This window comes from Carcharhinus amblyrhynchos, chromosome 29 (genome assembly GCF_965287045.1).
Source record: "Carcharhinus amblyrhynchos chromosome 29, sCarAmb.v2.hapA, whole genome shotgun sequence".
NCBI classification, from domain to species: Eukaryota; Metazoa; Chordata; class Chondrichthyes; order Carcharhiniformes; family Carcharhinidae; genus Carcharhinus; species Carcharhinus amblyrhynchos.
Window position 1 is genome coordinate 24,371,144 of NC_137352.1, and position 17,975 is coordinate 24,389,118.

The window sequence follows — 17,975 nt, forward strand, 5'->3', positions numbered from 1 at the left end:
ATCTGTTTTAATGATGTTGCTTGACAGATGAATATTGACCATGACACCAGGAGTTTTCCTTCTTTGATAAGTGACCTGTGATCTTTCATAGCCACCTGAGGGTAGAAGATTGGAATTTTGGTACCTCCGGCTTTACACTGGCCTTCAGTACAGCATTGCTCATTAGGCCAATATTTATTGCCCATCCCTTATTTCCTTAAGGTGGTGTCAAGCCACCCTCTACTGAATGGCTTGCTGACCACTTCAGAGCCAGCCACGTTGCTGTGCAGTCTGAAATCACACGCAGGCCATATTGGGAAAGGTCAGCTGATTTCCTTATCTCACGGGCATTCATGAATCATGGGGTTTTACAATAATCCAACCATTTCACAGGCACCAGTTAGTGACATTGGCCTCCGATTCCAAATTTTATGTAATAAATTAAATTTAAATTCCCGAGATGCTGTGTGGGTTTTGACCTCTTATAGAATTATTGAGCCCCAGAGTGCAGAAAGAGGCCATTCGCCCCATCTGGTCTGCACCGACTCTCCAACAAAGCATCTCACCCAGGCCCACCAACATTTCCCCGTAGACCTGAGCATTTCCCTCATTAATCGCCTTAACCTATACATCTTGGAACTCTAAGGGACAATTTAGCATGGCCAATCCACCTAACCTGCATATCTCTGGAGTGTGGGAGTTTGAGTCTCAATCAAGATTTTTCATCCTGGCCCCGGATGTAGAATCCAGTAACATAACCACAATGCTATCAAAATGCATCATATTTTCAGAATTTTCTCTTTGTTTACATAACCCTGGCACAGAAATTTGGTCACACCCTCGATTAAGTAAATAATAACGTACCCACAATGAACTTGCATTTTGACTACTTACATTTTCAGCATCCTGATACTTTTTAACAATGACTTTGATTTGACCTTTGGACCATCCTTTGATCTTCTTCAATTCTCTGACAGCACCAACAACAGTCTCATCCGAGAGATTGGACAACTGACTGATTTTAAGCCCAATTGCAGCAGCTCCCAGCTTTTTCAGATTTTCAGCACTCGAAATGTTGGCACCAAGAACCTCCACCAGTGCCTCGTAGATCTGCAGGGACATGTCCATGTTAAATAACTTGAGCAGAACACACACCATTAGTTATCTAGGTAGGGATTTTAAATGTCATTGGCTTTCAAATGAGTCTCAACATATAACACAAGTCAGAGCAAACGATTGAACTAAGGCACCACTGGTCACCAGCAGCTTGAAGTATCTCACTCATTATACTCACCTTCTTTACATTCCTTGTGCAGTTCAGTAACTTGCCCTGCAAAGCATATTTCGCCGGCATACCGAGTGATTTCAGTTCTTTAACAGGATAGAAACATGCCAACTGACCAAGGCTGCAGATAAAGGAGGGAGAGAAAAAAGATCAGAATTAGATTCTGAGTTATTTGGATTTTATGACAGATGAAATGAACCTCGCTATCAGTAATTAATGAGCGACATTAATTTCAAGATCAAACCAGCAACATTATATGAAATGGATAACTTTTATGAGCAATATTCTTTATGATCCAAAGCCTTATTCCTTTTCATATTAATTATGATTGTAAAATAGCATTGAAGACTGGCATCAGTGTTAAAGTTGACAAATTTGCAACTTTGAGTTGTTGGACCTGATGCACTGGACATAGTCTCTAAATTTTAATACCACAGAAGTGCAATGCTTGGAAAAAATCATAATCCGAAGGCGTGAATCATTATTTTTATTTATTTGGTCATGGGATATGGTGCCGCTGGCTTGGCCAGTATTTATTACCCATCACCAGTAGCTCTTGAACTGAATGGCTTGTTAGACCATTTCAGAGGGCAGTTAAGAGTCAACCACATTGCTTGGGTCTGGAGTCACATGTAGGCCAGACCCAGGTAAGGACAGCAGATTTCCTTAAACAAAAGACATTAGCAAACTAGATGGGCTTTTCCAATAATCAACAATGATTTCATGGTCACCAGTAGATTCTCAATTCCAATTTTTTTTTATTGAATTTAAATTCCACCATCTGCCATGGCGGATTCGAACCTGGGTCCGCAGAACATTAATTGAGTTTCTAGATTAATAATCTAGTGATAATACCACTAGGCCAATTGATAGAAGTCAATTATGTCCCAGCACAACTTTACTGAATCTGAGTGAACGCTGTCATAAAGGGCAAATCATAAGAAAATGATATAATTCTCATTGTATGCATGGCAGCCTTTTAATATAAAAACTCAAATTTTAGGTTTGACAGCGGTGTGTCTGGCTTTGATATCTTGTCATTTTGCAGCAGCCTGTACTGAAATGTTCACATTGCTGCTTCACTGTCTCTTCATGGAACAGTAGAGGCAATTTTGTTTCTGAGAAGGAGGAAGATCTAGAAGAACCTGGCCATCATGATGAAATTGTATGCAGGTGGGGTGCTGATGTACTTGAGAGAGAATGAGCTTATCAATGTGTACTAGCAAATAAAAGTAGAGGAAACATTACGTCAAATACTTTTACCCGAAGTCAGTGCTGGTATGAATGGTGTGGTGGCATAGTGGTTAGCACTGTTACCTCACAGTGCCAGGGATCTGGGTTCAATTCCCAGCTTGGGTCACTGTCTGTGTGGAGTTGGCGCATTCTCCCCGTGTCTGCACGGGTTCCCTTCGGGTGCTCTGGTTTCCTCCCATGGTCCGAAGATGTGAGGGCTAGGTGAATTGGCCATGGTAAACTGCCCTTGGTATCAGGGGGATTAGCGGGTTAACTACATGGGGTTGCAGGGATAGAGCCTGGGTGAAATTGTTGTTGGTGCAGCCTCGATGCGCTGAATGGCCTCTTTCTGCACTGTAGGGATTCTATGATCTGCTGCATTAAGTTATTGTTAAAACCATAAACTGAAAAAAAAATCAATATCCTTACTTGGCAATTACTTTTTCACTGCTGAAGTTAACATTGACACATTGCTCAAGTCCTCTGAGGAATATACGAGCTTGCACAGGTGTGAGGTCAAACAACTTGTCCAAAAGATTAGAGGAAGTGTTGAAAAACTGACAAATCTGTAAATCGTCACATTTGACAAATATTAGGCAAAATATCGATACTGTAAATGGTTTAAACAGTATGCAACATTTTATTCTGCAGCTGTGCTTTCACATAACAATCAACTTTTACAATACAGCGAAGTGGCCAAGCATTCGATTACTCATTTCCCAGATAAAAATCCCAAATCCACATTGGAAAAACTGACTCATGGAACCCGGTTAACCATCTCTCTCTGTGCCCCATTGATCGGACTCCAAGAACAAAAGCAAGAGGCCACACTTAGAATGCAAAATAAACCAAGTGTTAACTTCATTATTATAGAGATACAGTCAGATCATTTATGCCATATAGACAACACATGAAATAAAACCTGGAAAAGAATCATTAGGATGGGATTTACAATAGTTTAATGGTACACATATGACAAACATTGATTGTTAATATATCACGTTAATATGAAAAACACTAAGTTAGACAATTATAATTGTGCCACAATGCATTCTTCGTATTAACCATTTTAAGTTTTGTGCTATTATACATAGCAAATGAAAGCCAACATGAAATGGAAGGCGATGTTATTGGACTATAGAGATCCTGGGTGTAATTTTCCCATCCCGTCCGCCATGGGAATCATAGTGGGTGGGACATGGATCATGCAAAGGCCTGTTGACCTCAGATGGGATCTCAAGGTCTTGGGGCGAGAGTGGCTGGAGATCCTTTCCCCTGGCTCAGAAGAGACCTACTTGGAAGAACCTCCTGACTGAAGGGACACAATGACTTGATGACAGCTGACAGCAAGAGGAGGCCTGGAAAAGGAGTCTGAGACAGGATTTCCAGTGATGTAAAGTCCAAGGAGTAAAGCCTCCTCCTGGACACACCTGCCAAGTGTACAGTCGCAGACTGTGGCTTTAGAATCATGTTTGTCACCCACAGAACCCATGACCAGTAAGAACATAAGAACTAGGTGCAGGAGTAGGTCATCTGGCCCCACAAGCCTGCTCCACCATTCAATAAGATCGTGGCTGATTTTTTTCTGAACTCAGTTCCACTTACCCGCCTGCCCACCATAACCCTTAATTCCTTTACTATTCAAAAAATGTATCTACCCTTGCCTTCAAAAAGACATTCAATGAGGTAGCCTCAATTGCTTCACTGGGCACGGAATTCCAAAGATTCATAACCCTTTATGTGAAGAAGTTCCTCCTCAACTCTGTCTTAAATCTGCTCCCCCTTATTTTGAGGCCATGCCCCTTAGTTCTAGTTTCACCTGCCAGTGGAAACAACCTCCCAGCTTTCATCTTATCTATTCCCTTTATAATTTTATATTTTTCTATAAGATCTCCCCTCATTCTTCGGAATTCCGATGAGTATAGATCCAGTCTACTCAATCTCTCCTCATAATCCAACCCTCTTAACTCCAGAATCCTGATGAATTTCCTCTGCACCTCCAGTACCAATATATCACTTCTCAAGGAGACCAGAAAGGCACACTGAGTAACACGGAGTTTCTTAGGTGGACAGCAGAAACCATAGAAACCCTACAGTGCAGAAAGAGGCCATGTGGCCCATCGACTCTGCACCGACCACTATCCCACCCAGGCCCTATCCCATATCCCTACATATTTACCCGCTATTCCCTCTAACCTACACATCTCAGGACACTAAGGGGTAATTTTTGCATGGTCAATCAACCTAACTCGCACATCTTTGGACTGAGAGAGGAAACCGGAGCACCTGGAGGAAACTCACACAGACACGAGGAGAATGTGTAAATTCCACACAGACAGTGACCCAAGCCGAGAATCGAACCCAGGTCCGTGGAGCTGTGAAGCGGCAGTGCTAACCACAGTGCTACCGTGCCGCCCCAATCATATTTCTTAGCAAGTGATTAGCGAAGCAGAAGAACGATTATCGGTATGCAATTCAGTGCACCTTCAAATGTATTACGTCCTTATTTTTATACTTTATTCTCAACTCCTATGTGTACCATTAATCATGGAAACCACCAATTTATCACATTAATATTATATCAATCTTCCAGGACTGCAACTGCACTTGAGGAGGATTGTAATCCAACATACCTGAAGTATGTTGCAGTCAGCAAGCTTTCCCAGCTTTCCCCAGGTAATTTCCTTTAAAAATCCTGTTACAGAAATTCATAATGGAGAAAGCGGAGAAGAAGTGCATGCAGATCGAAGATTTCTTAATACATCACTCATCATCTGTAACTTTGCATATTTCGTGTCAAGATTGAACAAAATCTTCACTGCTTCCCACAACTGCTAATATTGGTGTTCAGCATTTAAATATTAGTTAGTATTTCAAGCAAACTCCCACTTTGCAAACTTTCCTCAGTTCAGGTAACTTAATCTCTCTGCAATAAGCAGTACTGTGGTCTCCTTACTGCACTCCTTCCAAGACTGTGATGTAAACTGAGGAGAACTCCAACTACTTTCCCCCACCCAACTATTGATGGGGCAGCTCTTGGGCGAATATTAATTCCCCTACTGCCTTGAACCTTGTAGAGAATTTGTTGATGCTCCACAGAGCATCAAAATGGACAGTGCCAAATTGTCCCCCTATCGCCTATCTAAAAATTCCTCCATCCTCTCCTTCCTTGTCCTTATGCTCTTCAAGCCCTCCACTTTTCCCTGACCAGCTCTCTCACTTCCTCTATCATCTCCCTATCTTTTCCTTCCTCTCCTCTCAAAGTCCCATTTCCTAATCTCCCTACTGTCATTCTTCTTTGCTTTTCCCACTCCTTTTCCCTAATATGGGAAATGGTCTTTGGATATATATAACATTCTATTTGACGCGAGGAAACAGTTTTTCATACAATGAGTGGTTTGGGTCTGGAACGCACTGCCTGGAAGTGCGGTTGAGGCAGGTTCAATTGAGGCATTCAAGAGGGCATTAGAATTCGTACAGTGCACCAGGAGGTTACTCAGTCCATCAAGTCTGCAGCAACTCACTAACAGAGCATCCCATGCAGGCCCGATTCCTGTAACCCCATCTACTTACCCCACAAATCCCCTAACCTACACGTCTTGGGACACTAATGGGCAATTTAGCATGTCCAATCCATTTAACCTGCACATCTTTGGACTTTGGGAGGAAACTGTAGCTCCCGGAGGAAACCCACACAGATTCAGGGCAGAAGGTGCAAACTCCACACAGCCACCCAAGGCTGGAATTGTATCCAGGTTCCCAGCCCTGTGAGGCAGCAGTGCTAACCACTATACCAACGTACATAAGAACATAAGAAATAGGAGCAAGAGTAGGCCATCTAGCCCTTCGAGCCTGCCCCGCCATTCAATAAGATCATGGCTGATCTGTCGTGGCTCAGTTCCACATTCCCACCCTCTCCCCATAACCCTTAATCCCCTCTCTTATCAAAAACCCATCAACCCGCGTCTTAAAAATGTTTAGCGAGGTAGCCTCCACCACGTCAACGGGCAGAGAATTCCAGAGATTCACCACCCTTTGAGTGAAGAAGTTCTTCCTCAACTCCGTTCTAAACCCCCCCCCTTTATCTTGAGGCTGTGCCCCCTAGTCCTACTGTCCTTTCTGAGCGGGAAGAGTCTTTCCACCTCTATCCTATCCATCCCATTCATCATCTTATACGTCTTGTACCACTTGATTACTTGAATAGGAACAATGTGCAGGAGCATGGGGAAAAGGCAGGTGAATGGCATTAAGCCATGATGTTCATATGGCGAGCCGCTGCAGACACGATGGACCAAATGGACTTCTGCACCGTAACAATACCATGATTCTGATTCTCTGATTTGCATTTGTTGTGAGCCAAAGCTTTTTCATATAAATCAGTCCAAATCTTGAACATATACATGGTTCACAAATCATAACAATTTTAGATCAATCTCTTAGAGTTTTGCGAAACCTGAAAAGCAGAAATCTTTAAACTGACGAGCTGCTGTTATTACTAAAATTCATTAAGTGTGTGTGTGTGTGCGTGCACGCGCATGCATGGGGTTTGGGAGGGGTCTGGGGAATGAGACGGAATGGTCACCAAGCACCAAGTAATGCAAAGCAATGTAATCATTCTTATAAATGATGGAGGCAAAATCGCAGCTCTGAATGTACAGGAATATTTTGGAATCATAGAATCCCAACAGACCAGAAGAAGGCCATTCTGTCCATTGAGCCTGCACCGTCAACAATCCCACCCAGACCCTATCCCCGTGACCCCTCGTATTTACCCTGCTAATCCCTTGACATGAAGGGACTGTTCAGCACAGCCAATCCACCTAACCTGCACATCTTTGGAGTGTAGGAGGAAACTGGAGCACCCGGAGGAAATGCCTGCTGACACTGGGAGAACACGCAGACTCTGCACACTCACCCAAGGCTGGAATTGAACCCTGGCCCCTGGTGCCGTGAGGCACTGTGACATCGTGCCGCCCCTGGAACTTGAATCTAATTTTTAAAAGTAATCAGATCTGTGAATTCTTACCGTACTATTTTTACCTCCTGTAATACTCTGGAGAGTGGAGGCAGGTGCTTGGACAATGAAACGGCCAAGTATGTTCAGAACATCCAGGGTGATCCAACTGTTTTTGCCTTTTCCTTTGCAGGAAGAGAAGAACATGTAGACACTGTTAATGATTCTGATTGCTGCAATCAGCTGAGATAGAATAGAACCTGACTTATCAAAACATAATTAACACTTTTTATTTCAGGCAAGTAGCAGAAGGAACGTAAAGAGCTCGAGACTAAGTTATTAACTGATGTTATGGGAAGGAATTCTTAAGATAGAATATCATCTTAATCAATGCCCCTTCCACAAATATTCACTCCCTCCAACAAACAATGCATCTACAAAATGTACTGCAGGATCTCATCAAGGTTCTTTCCAAACCCGCAACCATTATCAGCTAGAAGGACAAAGGCACCAGGCACATGGCAATACCATGACCCGGAACCTTCTTTCCACATCACTCACCATCCTGACTTGGAAGTATATCACTGTTCGTTCAGAGATGCTGATCAAAAACCTGGACCTCCATCCCTAACTGCAATGTGGGTGTACCTATACCAGAGGCACTGCAGCAGTAGAAGACAGCTCATCACCACATTCTCATGGGCAATCAGCCAGCAATGCACTCACCCCTTAAGTATTTTTTTAATCAAGAAAGGGCTTTAAATGGTTTCATTGGCCAACAGGCCTCATTTTGATTTGGATTTCATTGTGTTCCAAACAAAACACTTAAAATTATTTGGTGTGAAACTTGATATTGTAACCTAAGAGGAGGAGTTACTATATAACGCCTTTTCCAGCTGTAATTGGTCATTTTAAAGCTGTTGTACCAAATGTTAAGAATATAAGAGAAATCTAGAATATCTACAAAATAAACAAGGAAACTGAGATAAGTTAGTGCGCAGGGTTCACTTTGAAGAAGTTACTACTGTTCTGGGCAAGTAGCATTCCTTTATCCTCATCTTTGTTTGAGATGATAATATAACCTCTGGACTTTATCCATTTCTAAAACCTTCAGCCACCATCTTCAATGCAAAAGTAATGCACTACTTGCTGGCAAGAGTCTGAGCTTCATCCTTTCTCCAACTATAATCTCTCAGAGATGGAGAAGGTTTCAGTCGAAAACAAAGAGCTTAGACGTAAAAGAAGAAGGAGAAAGAACCAGAAAAAAGAAACAATTGCAATGAGGTGCCAAAGTCTACGAAGTGCGACCAATGAAGCCAAGCTGACAGGTTGAAGGATTCAATAGACTGCATGCACAACATGTCGAGGTAATTGGTAGGTGAAATTTCAAATCCTCCAGTCCCTTGAAAAAGTGAGCAAGTAATTCATGAAGGACTCGCTATGGAACGAACCAAATAAAATATGTACTGATAACATCTGCAAGTCTACGAGAATTATTATTCATATGATTACATTTGTGCAAATATAATTACTGCTTTTATTCCAATTATGATGATAAAGAGGAGATCCGAATTTCATCAGACAATGATGTAAATTAGATTATCTTAGCTCCAATTGCGCACTGTGGCCTGGAATATTTCAGTGATCTTTAATTGCTAAAATTAAATTGGCCTGTCCGTGTAAGGCCAATATTTAAGTGGAGAAGTGGTTTGAATTAACATATCTTGCAGTCAACTGGAAACTAATTGCTGACAACTATTTCATTGGATACACTTTTAAGACTATCCAAAACCATCAACTTGAATAAAGGTAGCAGAAAATGATTCTGCCCCCTCCCCTCAGTTCTTTTCCACTTGCTCAGCTGAAGGACGATATTTTAGATATCCAGAAATATGATGCTTGGAAACGATACTGAAGAATAACATATGTTGTGTACAAGATGATTGTTTACGGATATTTTCTCCATCTTTGATCCAGTCCATAACAACAACAGCTTATATTTATAACATAGCTCAAAAGTAGCAAAATATCCCAAGGCATTTCACTGGAGTATTATAAAACAAAGTACCTCAGTCATACACAACTTGAGTGTTGCTGAAAGAAGAGACATACTGTTGAAGTTTTTCATCTTGCACTTATCAAGACATATGCAAGAATGCCAAATTTCAAAGGGAGCAACAATTTATACTGCATGGGGAAATGGTATTGATTGGTTGGCAAGTATACGTTGATTGGTTGAGAATTGTCATGGAGAATGCACCAGGAAACTACTGCCCCCAAAACTTTTGTTCATTTTGAAAAAGGTGAAGCATTTGGACATATTATTTTTGCCGACAGAGCATAGGCCATTGCATATATACTTGATTTGATTTATTATTGTCACATGTATTAGTATACAGTGACAAGTATTGTTTCTTCCGTGCTGTACAGATAAAGCATAATATACATATATAAGGAAAGGAGGGGGTGTAGAATGTAGTATAACAGTCATGGCTAGGGTACAGAGAAAAATCAACTTAATATAAGGTAGGTCCTTTCAAAAGTCTGATGGCAGCAGGGAAGAAGCTGTTCTTGACTCAATTGCTATGGGACCTCAGACTTCTATATCATTTTCATGACGGAAGAAGGTGGAAGAGAGTATGCCCGAGGTGGGTGGGGTCCTTGATTATGTTGGCTGCTTTTGTAGCTCCTAGCAAATAAAAGTAAGTTACACTACAAGCCCAATCTTAAATTGACACACTCAGGACTGGTCAGCTGCCCAATTGTGCACTTACATCTGACATGAGCCATTATGTTCTGAGCTCTGTAAGCTCAGTTGGCTGCCTGCAATCAGCCCTCTGCCTATTACTAACAGCTAAAGAGACGTGCTTGTATGACACTATCAGCCAATGGTTTAGGAGGTGTGGCCAATGTAACGGGCATCATCACGCCTCAGCCAGATTTTCTTTAAGTCCAGATGATAGAAAGAGCTTGATTCACAAGATTTGAGAGAGGGAGATGCAGAGAAGAATGATAAGAGCTGACCCACAGGCTGAGGCAACAGGGGCAGCAATGGGAAAGAGTGAGTTGGGTAGAAAGAAGATTGGCAGCATTCAATCCCAGCAGGCACATCATTCCAGTGATAATACCTTTTCCATGCTTGTCATCATCGGATGGCTTTCCTGGTCCATTCTTAGCAGGTTTGTGATTTGAGATTTCCATTCCAAACCCTGACATCTTTGTGTAAATATCTTCAACCCACTTATAAATCTGCTTCCTGGTGCCTGGATTAAGATCATCATATTTCATGTTTAAGAGTTCCATCCTGTAACAACGTGTGAAATAGTTAGGGAGAAAAAATATTGAAATACTTATATAGTAAAATAATTGCCAGAATTTTCTGCTATTCATGCCCTGCCGTGAGCAAGGACGGAGAATTTGGTGCTCAGCCAAATCTCTATTCATTGCAGCGGCACAGGAGGATCCCAATGGCATGAATGACCGGAAAATTCCAGCCAAAAATTTTAAAGTTGATTATCTGTGTATTTGGCGACAATAAAGTCACCCAAGTCTCAGATGACCACAGGCCTCTTATCCTTTTGAGGGGGAAAGCTGATTCGTGGCGATTTTAACTTGAGGATCACCACACCTCAGGTAAGGGATAAGGTTATGAAGGCTGGGCCTTAATCATAAAATCATACACTACAGATCCCACCAACTACAGGGTCTGCACCGAGCAAAATCCCACCCGATCCCCTTAATTCCATGTATTTATCCTATCCAGTTCCCCCTGACACTAAAGGACAATTTAACACTGCCAATGAGCCTGAATCGCACATCTTTAGACTGTGGGAGGAAACTGAAGCACCTGGAGGAAACCCACACAGACACTGTCTCCACAAAGACAGTGAGCCAAGCCAGGAATCGAACCCAGACCCTTCGCACCGTGAGGCAGTTGCAACTATATTTCTAATCAACAATTTCATTTAGAGACTCCTCCATCACTAATACGGAAAATGATTTCTCCAAGGTACAAGTCAGGAGTGTGATGGAATACTCCCTGCTTGCTTGGATGGGTGCAGTTCCAACAACACTCAAGAAGCTTGACACCATCCAAGACAGAGCAGCCAGTGATTGGCATCACATCCACGAACACCCACTCCCTCCACCACCGATGCTCAGAAGCAGCAGTGTGTACTCTCTACAAGATACCCTGCAGAAATGCACCAAAAATTCTTAGACAGTACCTTCCAAACCCATGGCCAATTCCATTTCGAATGACAAGGGCAGCAGATAGATGGCAATACAACCTCCTCCACGTTCCTCTCCAAGCCAATCAACATCCTTCGCAGTTACCGGCTCAAAATCCAGGAGTTCCCTCCCTAACAGCATTGTGGGACATGTGGACTGTGGCAATTTAAGAAGGCAGCTCACCACCACCTTCTCGAGGGCAATTAGGGAGGGGCAATTATCACAGGCCAGCCAGCGATGACCGTGTCCCATAAATGACTAAAAAATAAGTTGGCTGTGTGCAAATTTACAACTTATTTGAATTTTGAGGTTGAGAACATTACCTTACATCAATAAATTGCAAGGTGATGCTCGTTATATCCTTCTTGGCTAAGTGATGAAATCATAAATGTAAGATGTAATCATGCATACAACGTTCATGCTGTACAAGATAAACCATGGGACACACTGACATGCTTTACAATGATCTGGTTCATTCGCTGCTGCCAGCGATTCCCTTTAGATGTGACATAGAGCACAGGATAGGAGTTTGCTGAAGCACATAGTTTTCAAATTGCAGTTTGTCTTTCAAAATCTACATATGAACATTGTTTTATTTCAATATAGCGAGGCCTACAATACTTACAGTTTCACCAAATTGTAATGAGTGACATTACGACTGAACGACTTAACACATCCTGGACTCAGATCACTGATAGTCTCATTAAGGCCTTTAAGGTAATGCATGATATTCCCTGGAGCGCTGATGTTGTTCTTTAGATCATTTTCCCATCCTCGACATCTTCCAGCCCCCTGCAAGTCAAAATGTGCAAACCATTCAAGAGCCCTGCATTATAATCTGGCAGATGTTAATTGACACGCAAACCAAATCTCAAAGGGAAACTTGGCCCATGTGTCACAACCTTTTTTGTCTGATAACGAAGGTCTAGTGAATTCAGAATCTACAAATTCCGGAACAACTTTTGGGATTTGAAACAATAAGTTAAAACATTTATTAATTCAGGAAAAGAAAATGTAAACACACAAAATTACAGTTATACACAGTCAAAATTTGCCTGACAAAACATTCCCCCCCACCTTAAAAGATCCCCGTTTGTTCAGATTCAAGTAAACACCAACCTGGCAAAAATCCCTTACGGATGTTTAATGATAAAAATTCAGTAATATTCAACCCAAGACAAAGCTACAATCACTTTAGAATTCCTATAGTGTAGGAGGCCATTTAGCCCATTCAGTCTGCATTGACTGTCTGAGAGACCATCTTAATCATAACCACCCAACACCCTATCCCTGTACATAACACATTACCCCACTAATCCCCCGAATCGACACATCCTGGGACACTAAGGGGCAATTTAGCATGGCCAATCCACTAACCTGCAAATCTTTGGCCTTTAGTGAGGCATACCACACAATCTCTCACTCCCTACTACCACTCTGCTGAGGAAATTCAAAAAAAACTTCCAAGCAAAGCCTTACTTTCTGAAAAGCAGGCTGATTACCAGGCTGAATCCAGGGATGACAGGACTGATGTATGAGGAGAGATCGGCTAAGTTAAGATTGTTTTTGCCGGAGATCACATGAATGAGGGGGGATCTCAGAGACTTAAAAAATTCGGACAGGACGAGACAGGATAGATGCAGGGAGGATATTCTCGATGGTGGGAAAGTTCAGAACCAGTGGTCACAATCTGAGGATTCGGGGTAGACCATTTAGGATGGAGGTGAGGAGACATTTCTTCACCCAAATAGTGGTGAGCCTGTGGAATTCATGACCACAGGAAATAGTTGATGCCAAAACATTGAATGTATTCAAGGGGTGGCTGATTATAACACTTGGGATCAAAGGTTACGGGGAAAAAGCAGGATTAGGCTATTGAGCTGGATGATCAGCAATGATCGTAATGAATGGTGGAGCAGGTTCGAAGGGCCAAATGGCCTCTTCTATGTTTCTGAGGCTATTTCAATTTGCCTCTCCACAGCTCTTTTCCCAGGACAGAGAGACATCCTAGACACCTCATATTTAGCCCTACCTAAAAGCTCACAAACAAGGGGGTCAAGATTTATCTCATAATTTATTGGAAGGAAATGCACAAATTCTCTAGGTGAGGGCAGGTAGGGGTCCAAGTAGTGCATGGGTATCAGGTAGACGATAGGCTCAGGGAAAGGGTGTTGCATGAAGGAACAGACTGCATTTTGAATCTGCTTGCTTTTTCCTTCTGCATTGATAACATCCTGCACAGTCTGGTGACGGCAAGTGGGCTGATATCAATGTGCCAGATTGATGTTTAAATGTGATCCTTTTAAACTGACCAGCTGATGGCAAGCTGGCGAATCAGCTGCCAAGGGGTTTGGAGGGGAACATGCCTATGCATAATTAAGGGGGTTCCAATCACAAAATCTGGCATGGGATTGCTCCAGTCTGGCCACTGGAGCAGCCTGTCACTGTACGTAGTCTCAAAAATGGAGAATTTCATTCTGACTGTCCACAGGATACTTGACCATTATGATGAAGTCTTCTGCTCTCCTGTTCTCCCTGGAATTCCTTCAAATAACCACAATGGGAGCAAAAACAGAAAAATGCTGGAAAATCTCAGCAGGTCTGACACCATCTATGCAGAGAGAATAGAGCCAACGTTTTAAGTCAGGATGACCCTTCATCAAAGCTGCATTTTCCAGCATTTCAGATTCCACCATCAGCAGTATTTGGTTTTAGCCATGATGGAAACTCTGGCTGGTTATCCAATCCCCAGCCTTGGGGATCTTGTGCAGACCAGGAACTGGACTGGAGATCTTCCCAAGGGGAGGGCTTCATCATAGCAATAGTTGTAGCGAAAAACAGAAACTTATTTATAATGAAGGTGTTTACGATTTATTTGTGGTTACTGGGAGAGGTCTTCTTTCCCCTGGCCTGTACATGGGAGAGGTGGTGTAATTACCAACACAGTCATCAGGGGAACTGGCTTTTGAACATTTAATTACATCCTTCCAAGTAAACCATGACAAACATTCACCTCCCGAGAAAAGCAAATCACTGAAGTGCAACACTTGATAAGATCTCGCCTGAAGACTATCATTTCCATGATCATTTCTGAATTTCTTTTTCAGAAAATACTTGACTCATAGAACTAGATATTGTTTATACACAAAGCTTCAACGCATCTTCACAAATCTATCGATGACTTGAACTGTAAGCTATTATTATGCTATTAAGCTGGCACTTTTCCCGATTTCATGCACACAACAATTACAAAGTGAACATTCACTGTGACAACACTGTAATCATTATATTATGATGAATGCAATCAGACCAATAAAAGGCAAGACCAATAAGTAGAACATAGCTCTGGATGATGTCAATAATTAACTCAGGTTAACAACCAATTAAAGGAATTAATTATTAAGAAGAACATTTTCAGTCTGAAGTGTGTCCCTGAAAGGCAACCCAACATTGGGAATGTCGATTGCACTGGGGTGGGCCGCTAGCCCCTGGCAGGAATCACGTTAGCCCAGGGAAAAAAGGTGTTCCCTCCAGGCATCAAAACCATTGAGAGTCACTCTGCTCGTTGCACCAGCCCTGATCAGTTTCCCAGACTGGGCAGACAGCAAATGATTCATCACAATTACTCATTTCAATGTCTCCAGTTTTCACTGAGAAAAAGAACGTGAGAATCGTGCACTTTGTGAGCAATTTTACCACTTCGCCCCACCCACCAATGGGTGGAGGAAGCCGGTAAAATCACGAGGACTAAGACTGATTTCTCACCTCTCGCAATCTTACCTGCACCGGATATCCGATGCATTCAGCCTTCCGCCTGTTTCCAGCGAGAGGCTGAATAAATTATTTACATGTATGGCAATGCTCATTTTAATGTTACTGATGAGCCCAGGAAGCAATCGCCTGGGCGCACTTGTCTTTCTCGCAAACAGGGACCTGTTATGATAGCCTTGCTGATACAATCAGAGGCTACTGAGGTCCTCCTGGGAGGTCAAGGGAAAAGGGTGTGCCTCTTGGCCAATGTTTGCCTGGCATTCTGGCACTGCCCACTGGGCACCTTTGGTGGGGGTGACTTGAGGGAATGGGGCCCGAAGGGACAGGCCTTTCATGGGATGGGCCGATGGGGCAGGAAGGGGGGGCCTGCTGCCACACTGCATGTGATCAGTGGGGGAGGAGATGCACGAATATGGTCTGGGCAGTGGAGGGGATGCCAGGAGTAATATTTCTGGATGGAATAGGTTGAGTCAGCTGCAGCAACAGAGTGCTGACAAATCTCTCTCTGTGACCTGTCAGCTTTCTGCGGGTTGCGCAATATACAGCCACATAGATTTGCACATACGCAACGGCTCTCTCTGCTGCTGTAGCAGTTTTCTTCGCCCCCCCCCCTCTCTTTTTAATGGCTAGAAACAGTCTAGTTCATTTTTTGCTACTAAGAATGCATAAGATGTGCAATTTGGATTCATCCAAAAAAACAGACTTGAAACTCCTGTTTTCACACTAGCTCGGCACTTAGAATGTTTCTTTTATAATCGCCCTCACTACCTTTGGTCCTGACTACAAACTCTGTCACGTTACCCATTCCTTTGCCGTGATTTGCGGACCGCTTGCTATCGATTCCATATTTCTCTCCTGCCCTCATCACCTCAGCTATTATGTCAATTTTGTTCATGATCTCTGCATTCTGTCCATCTCTATGAGCTCCTGGCTCCATGTCCACTCCATCACAAGGGCTGTCTACTTCCACATCAGTCAACATCACCCGCCTCCACTTCGTCCAGAATCTATTGCTGCTGAAACCTCATTTCTGCTGTTGTTACTACCAAACCCAACAGTTTCAGTGATCTTCTGGCCCACTCTCCATCTTTCACTGACCAGAAACATTAGCTCAACCAAATTTTGATGCCTATTCACTCAACTATGAGCTCCACTGCTGCTTTTTTACATTGAGTCACAATCCTCCAAAATCCGCAGTTAAAATTCTTATCTTCTATTTAGCTCCTTTCATTGTCTCTCTTCTCCTCTCTATGTATCTGAACTCCTTCTGACCACTTCCCAAATTTTTCAGGCCTCTTCGTTACTATGATCCAAGCCTGTTGCTGAAGCTGAAAGCAAGACACGGATCTTTCCTTTATTGAGCAGGTTCTTCATCTTGTTCAATCTCACAGTTCTCCTCCCCCTCCACCAGTGTTCCCCTATTAACAGGCGAGGTTCTCTGGCCTCCCCTCAACGTGTTTCTTGACTGTGGGAAGCAGCACACCATTTGCTGGCAGTAGGATCCTCTGGTCTCGCCGCTGAATTCAACTGAAGTCATCCCACACTGCCGGGAAGCCCACAGCAGGGGGTGCACCACTGTCAGAACTGAAGAATCCTGCCTGCATTAATGACCGGAGAATTCAGACCTATATGTGCTTAAAGACAATTAGCACCAATTGCCTGTATCTCTTAGTCTGAACAATGGAATTGACAATATATTAACACCATTGCACACACTCTTAACTTTTACCTTATTATTGCCTTCACCCATCTCATGCGCACACTGAGTAATTCATTAAATCCTGTCATTCCACCTTTGGCATCACCATCTATATTTGACACTCCTTAAACTTTATTTCTTTGACCTAAACATTTGGTCACCTCTTCTAACATCTTGGGTCAGATGTCGATTTTCTAAATCATGCCCCTGTGAAATGCTGTCGAACGTTTCTCTATGTTGAAATGGCCAAATGTCATTAAAAAAACGTAATGGATTTGAAATGCCACCGTGGATTAACTGATGAGACATGAGACGATTCAGTGTGCTGCTCAGTCATAATGTGAGAGTTGGGCTGTAGGATTAATCCCTTCTCTATGTTGACCTTAGCCAAGGCAGCAGTGAGAATGCTGCAGCTGTTTATTGCGACCCCTGGCAATCAGGGCAAGTAAATATCAGTCAGGGCGTCGACTCCTGTGTTGATACTCCTGTAAGTTGTTTGCTTGCGAATGTCTGGTAAGGATAGTATGGAGCCGCGCCTCAAGAATGAGTGGTTTATCAATGCTATGCAAGTTTACACATGAAGAACACCAAGGTTCTGAGAGCTTGTGCAAACAGATGTGGGTAAATTTTGCAGTTCCGCCCACCCACCGTGGGAATCACCGTGGGCAGGATGGAAAATTTGATAGACCAACACAAACAGAAAATCCTGCCTATGCAGTCAGTACCTTCAGAAGGAGCAGAGAAAAGAAAGTTAATTGGGGCAGGGAGATGGAGAGCACAAAGGAAATATCTCCTGGGAACAAGAGACCTCCACATTTTTATTC

General features: G+C 42.8%; 1 protein-coding gene across 1 annotated transcript in view; it reads right to left on the reverse strand.

Annotated features, from left to right (window-relative positions):
- The window catches only part of LOC145359830 (otoancorin-like), a 96,232-nt gene that overhangs the window by 62,797 nt on the left and 15,460 nt on the right, over nucleotides 1-17,975 (reverse strand). Inside the window, exons 4-9 of the mRNA XM_080214615.1 lie at nucleotides 12,307-12,473; nucleotides 10,580-10,755; nucleotides 7,524-7,636; nucleotides 2,927-3,063; nucleotides 1,274-1,385; nucleotides 874-1,089 (exon numbers count right to left, since the gene is read on the reverse strand). Coding sequence (XP_080070741.1) covers nucleotides 874-1,089; nucleotides 1,274-1,385; nucleotides 2,927-3,063; nucleotides 7,524-7,636; nucleotides 10,580-10,755; nucleotides 12,307-12,473 — 921 coding nt within the window. The remainder of the gene's footprint in view (nucleotides 1-873; nucleotides 1,090-1,273; nucleotides 1,386-2,926; nucleotides 3,064-7,523; nucleotides 7,637-10,579; nucleotides 10,756-12,306; nucleotides 12,474-17,975) is intronic.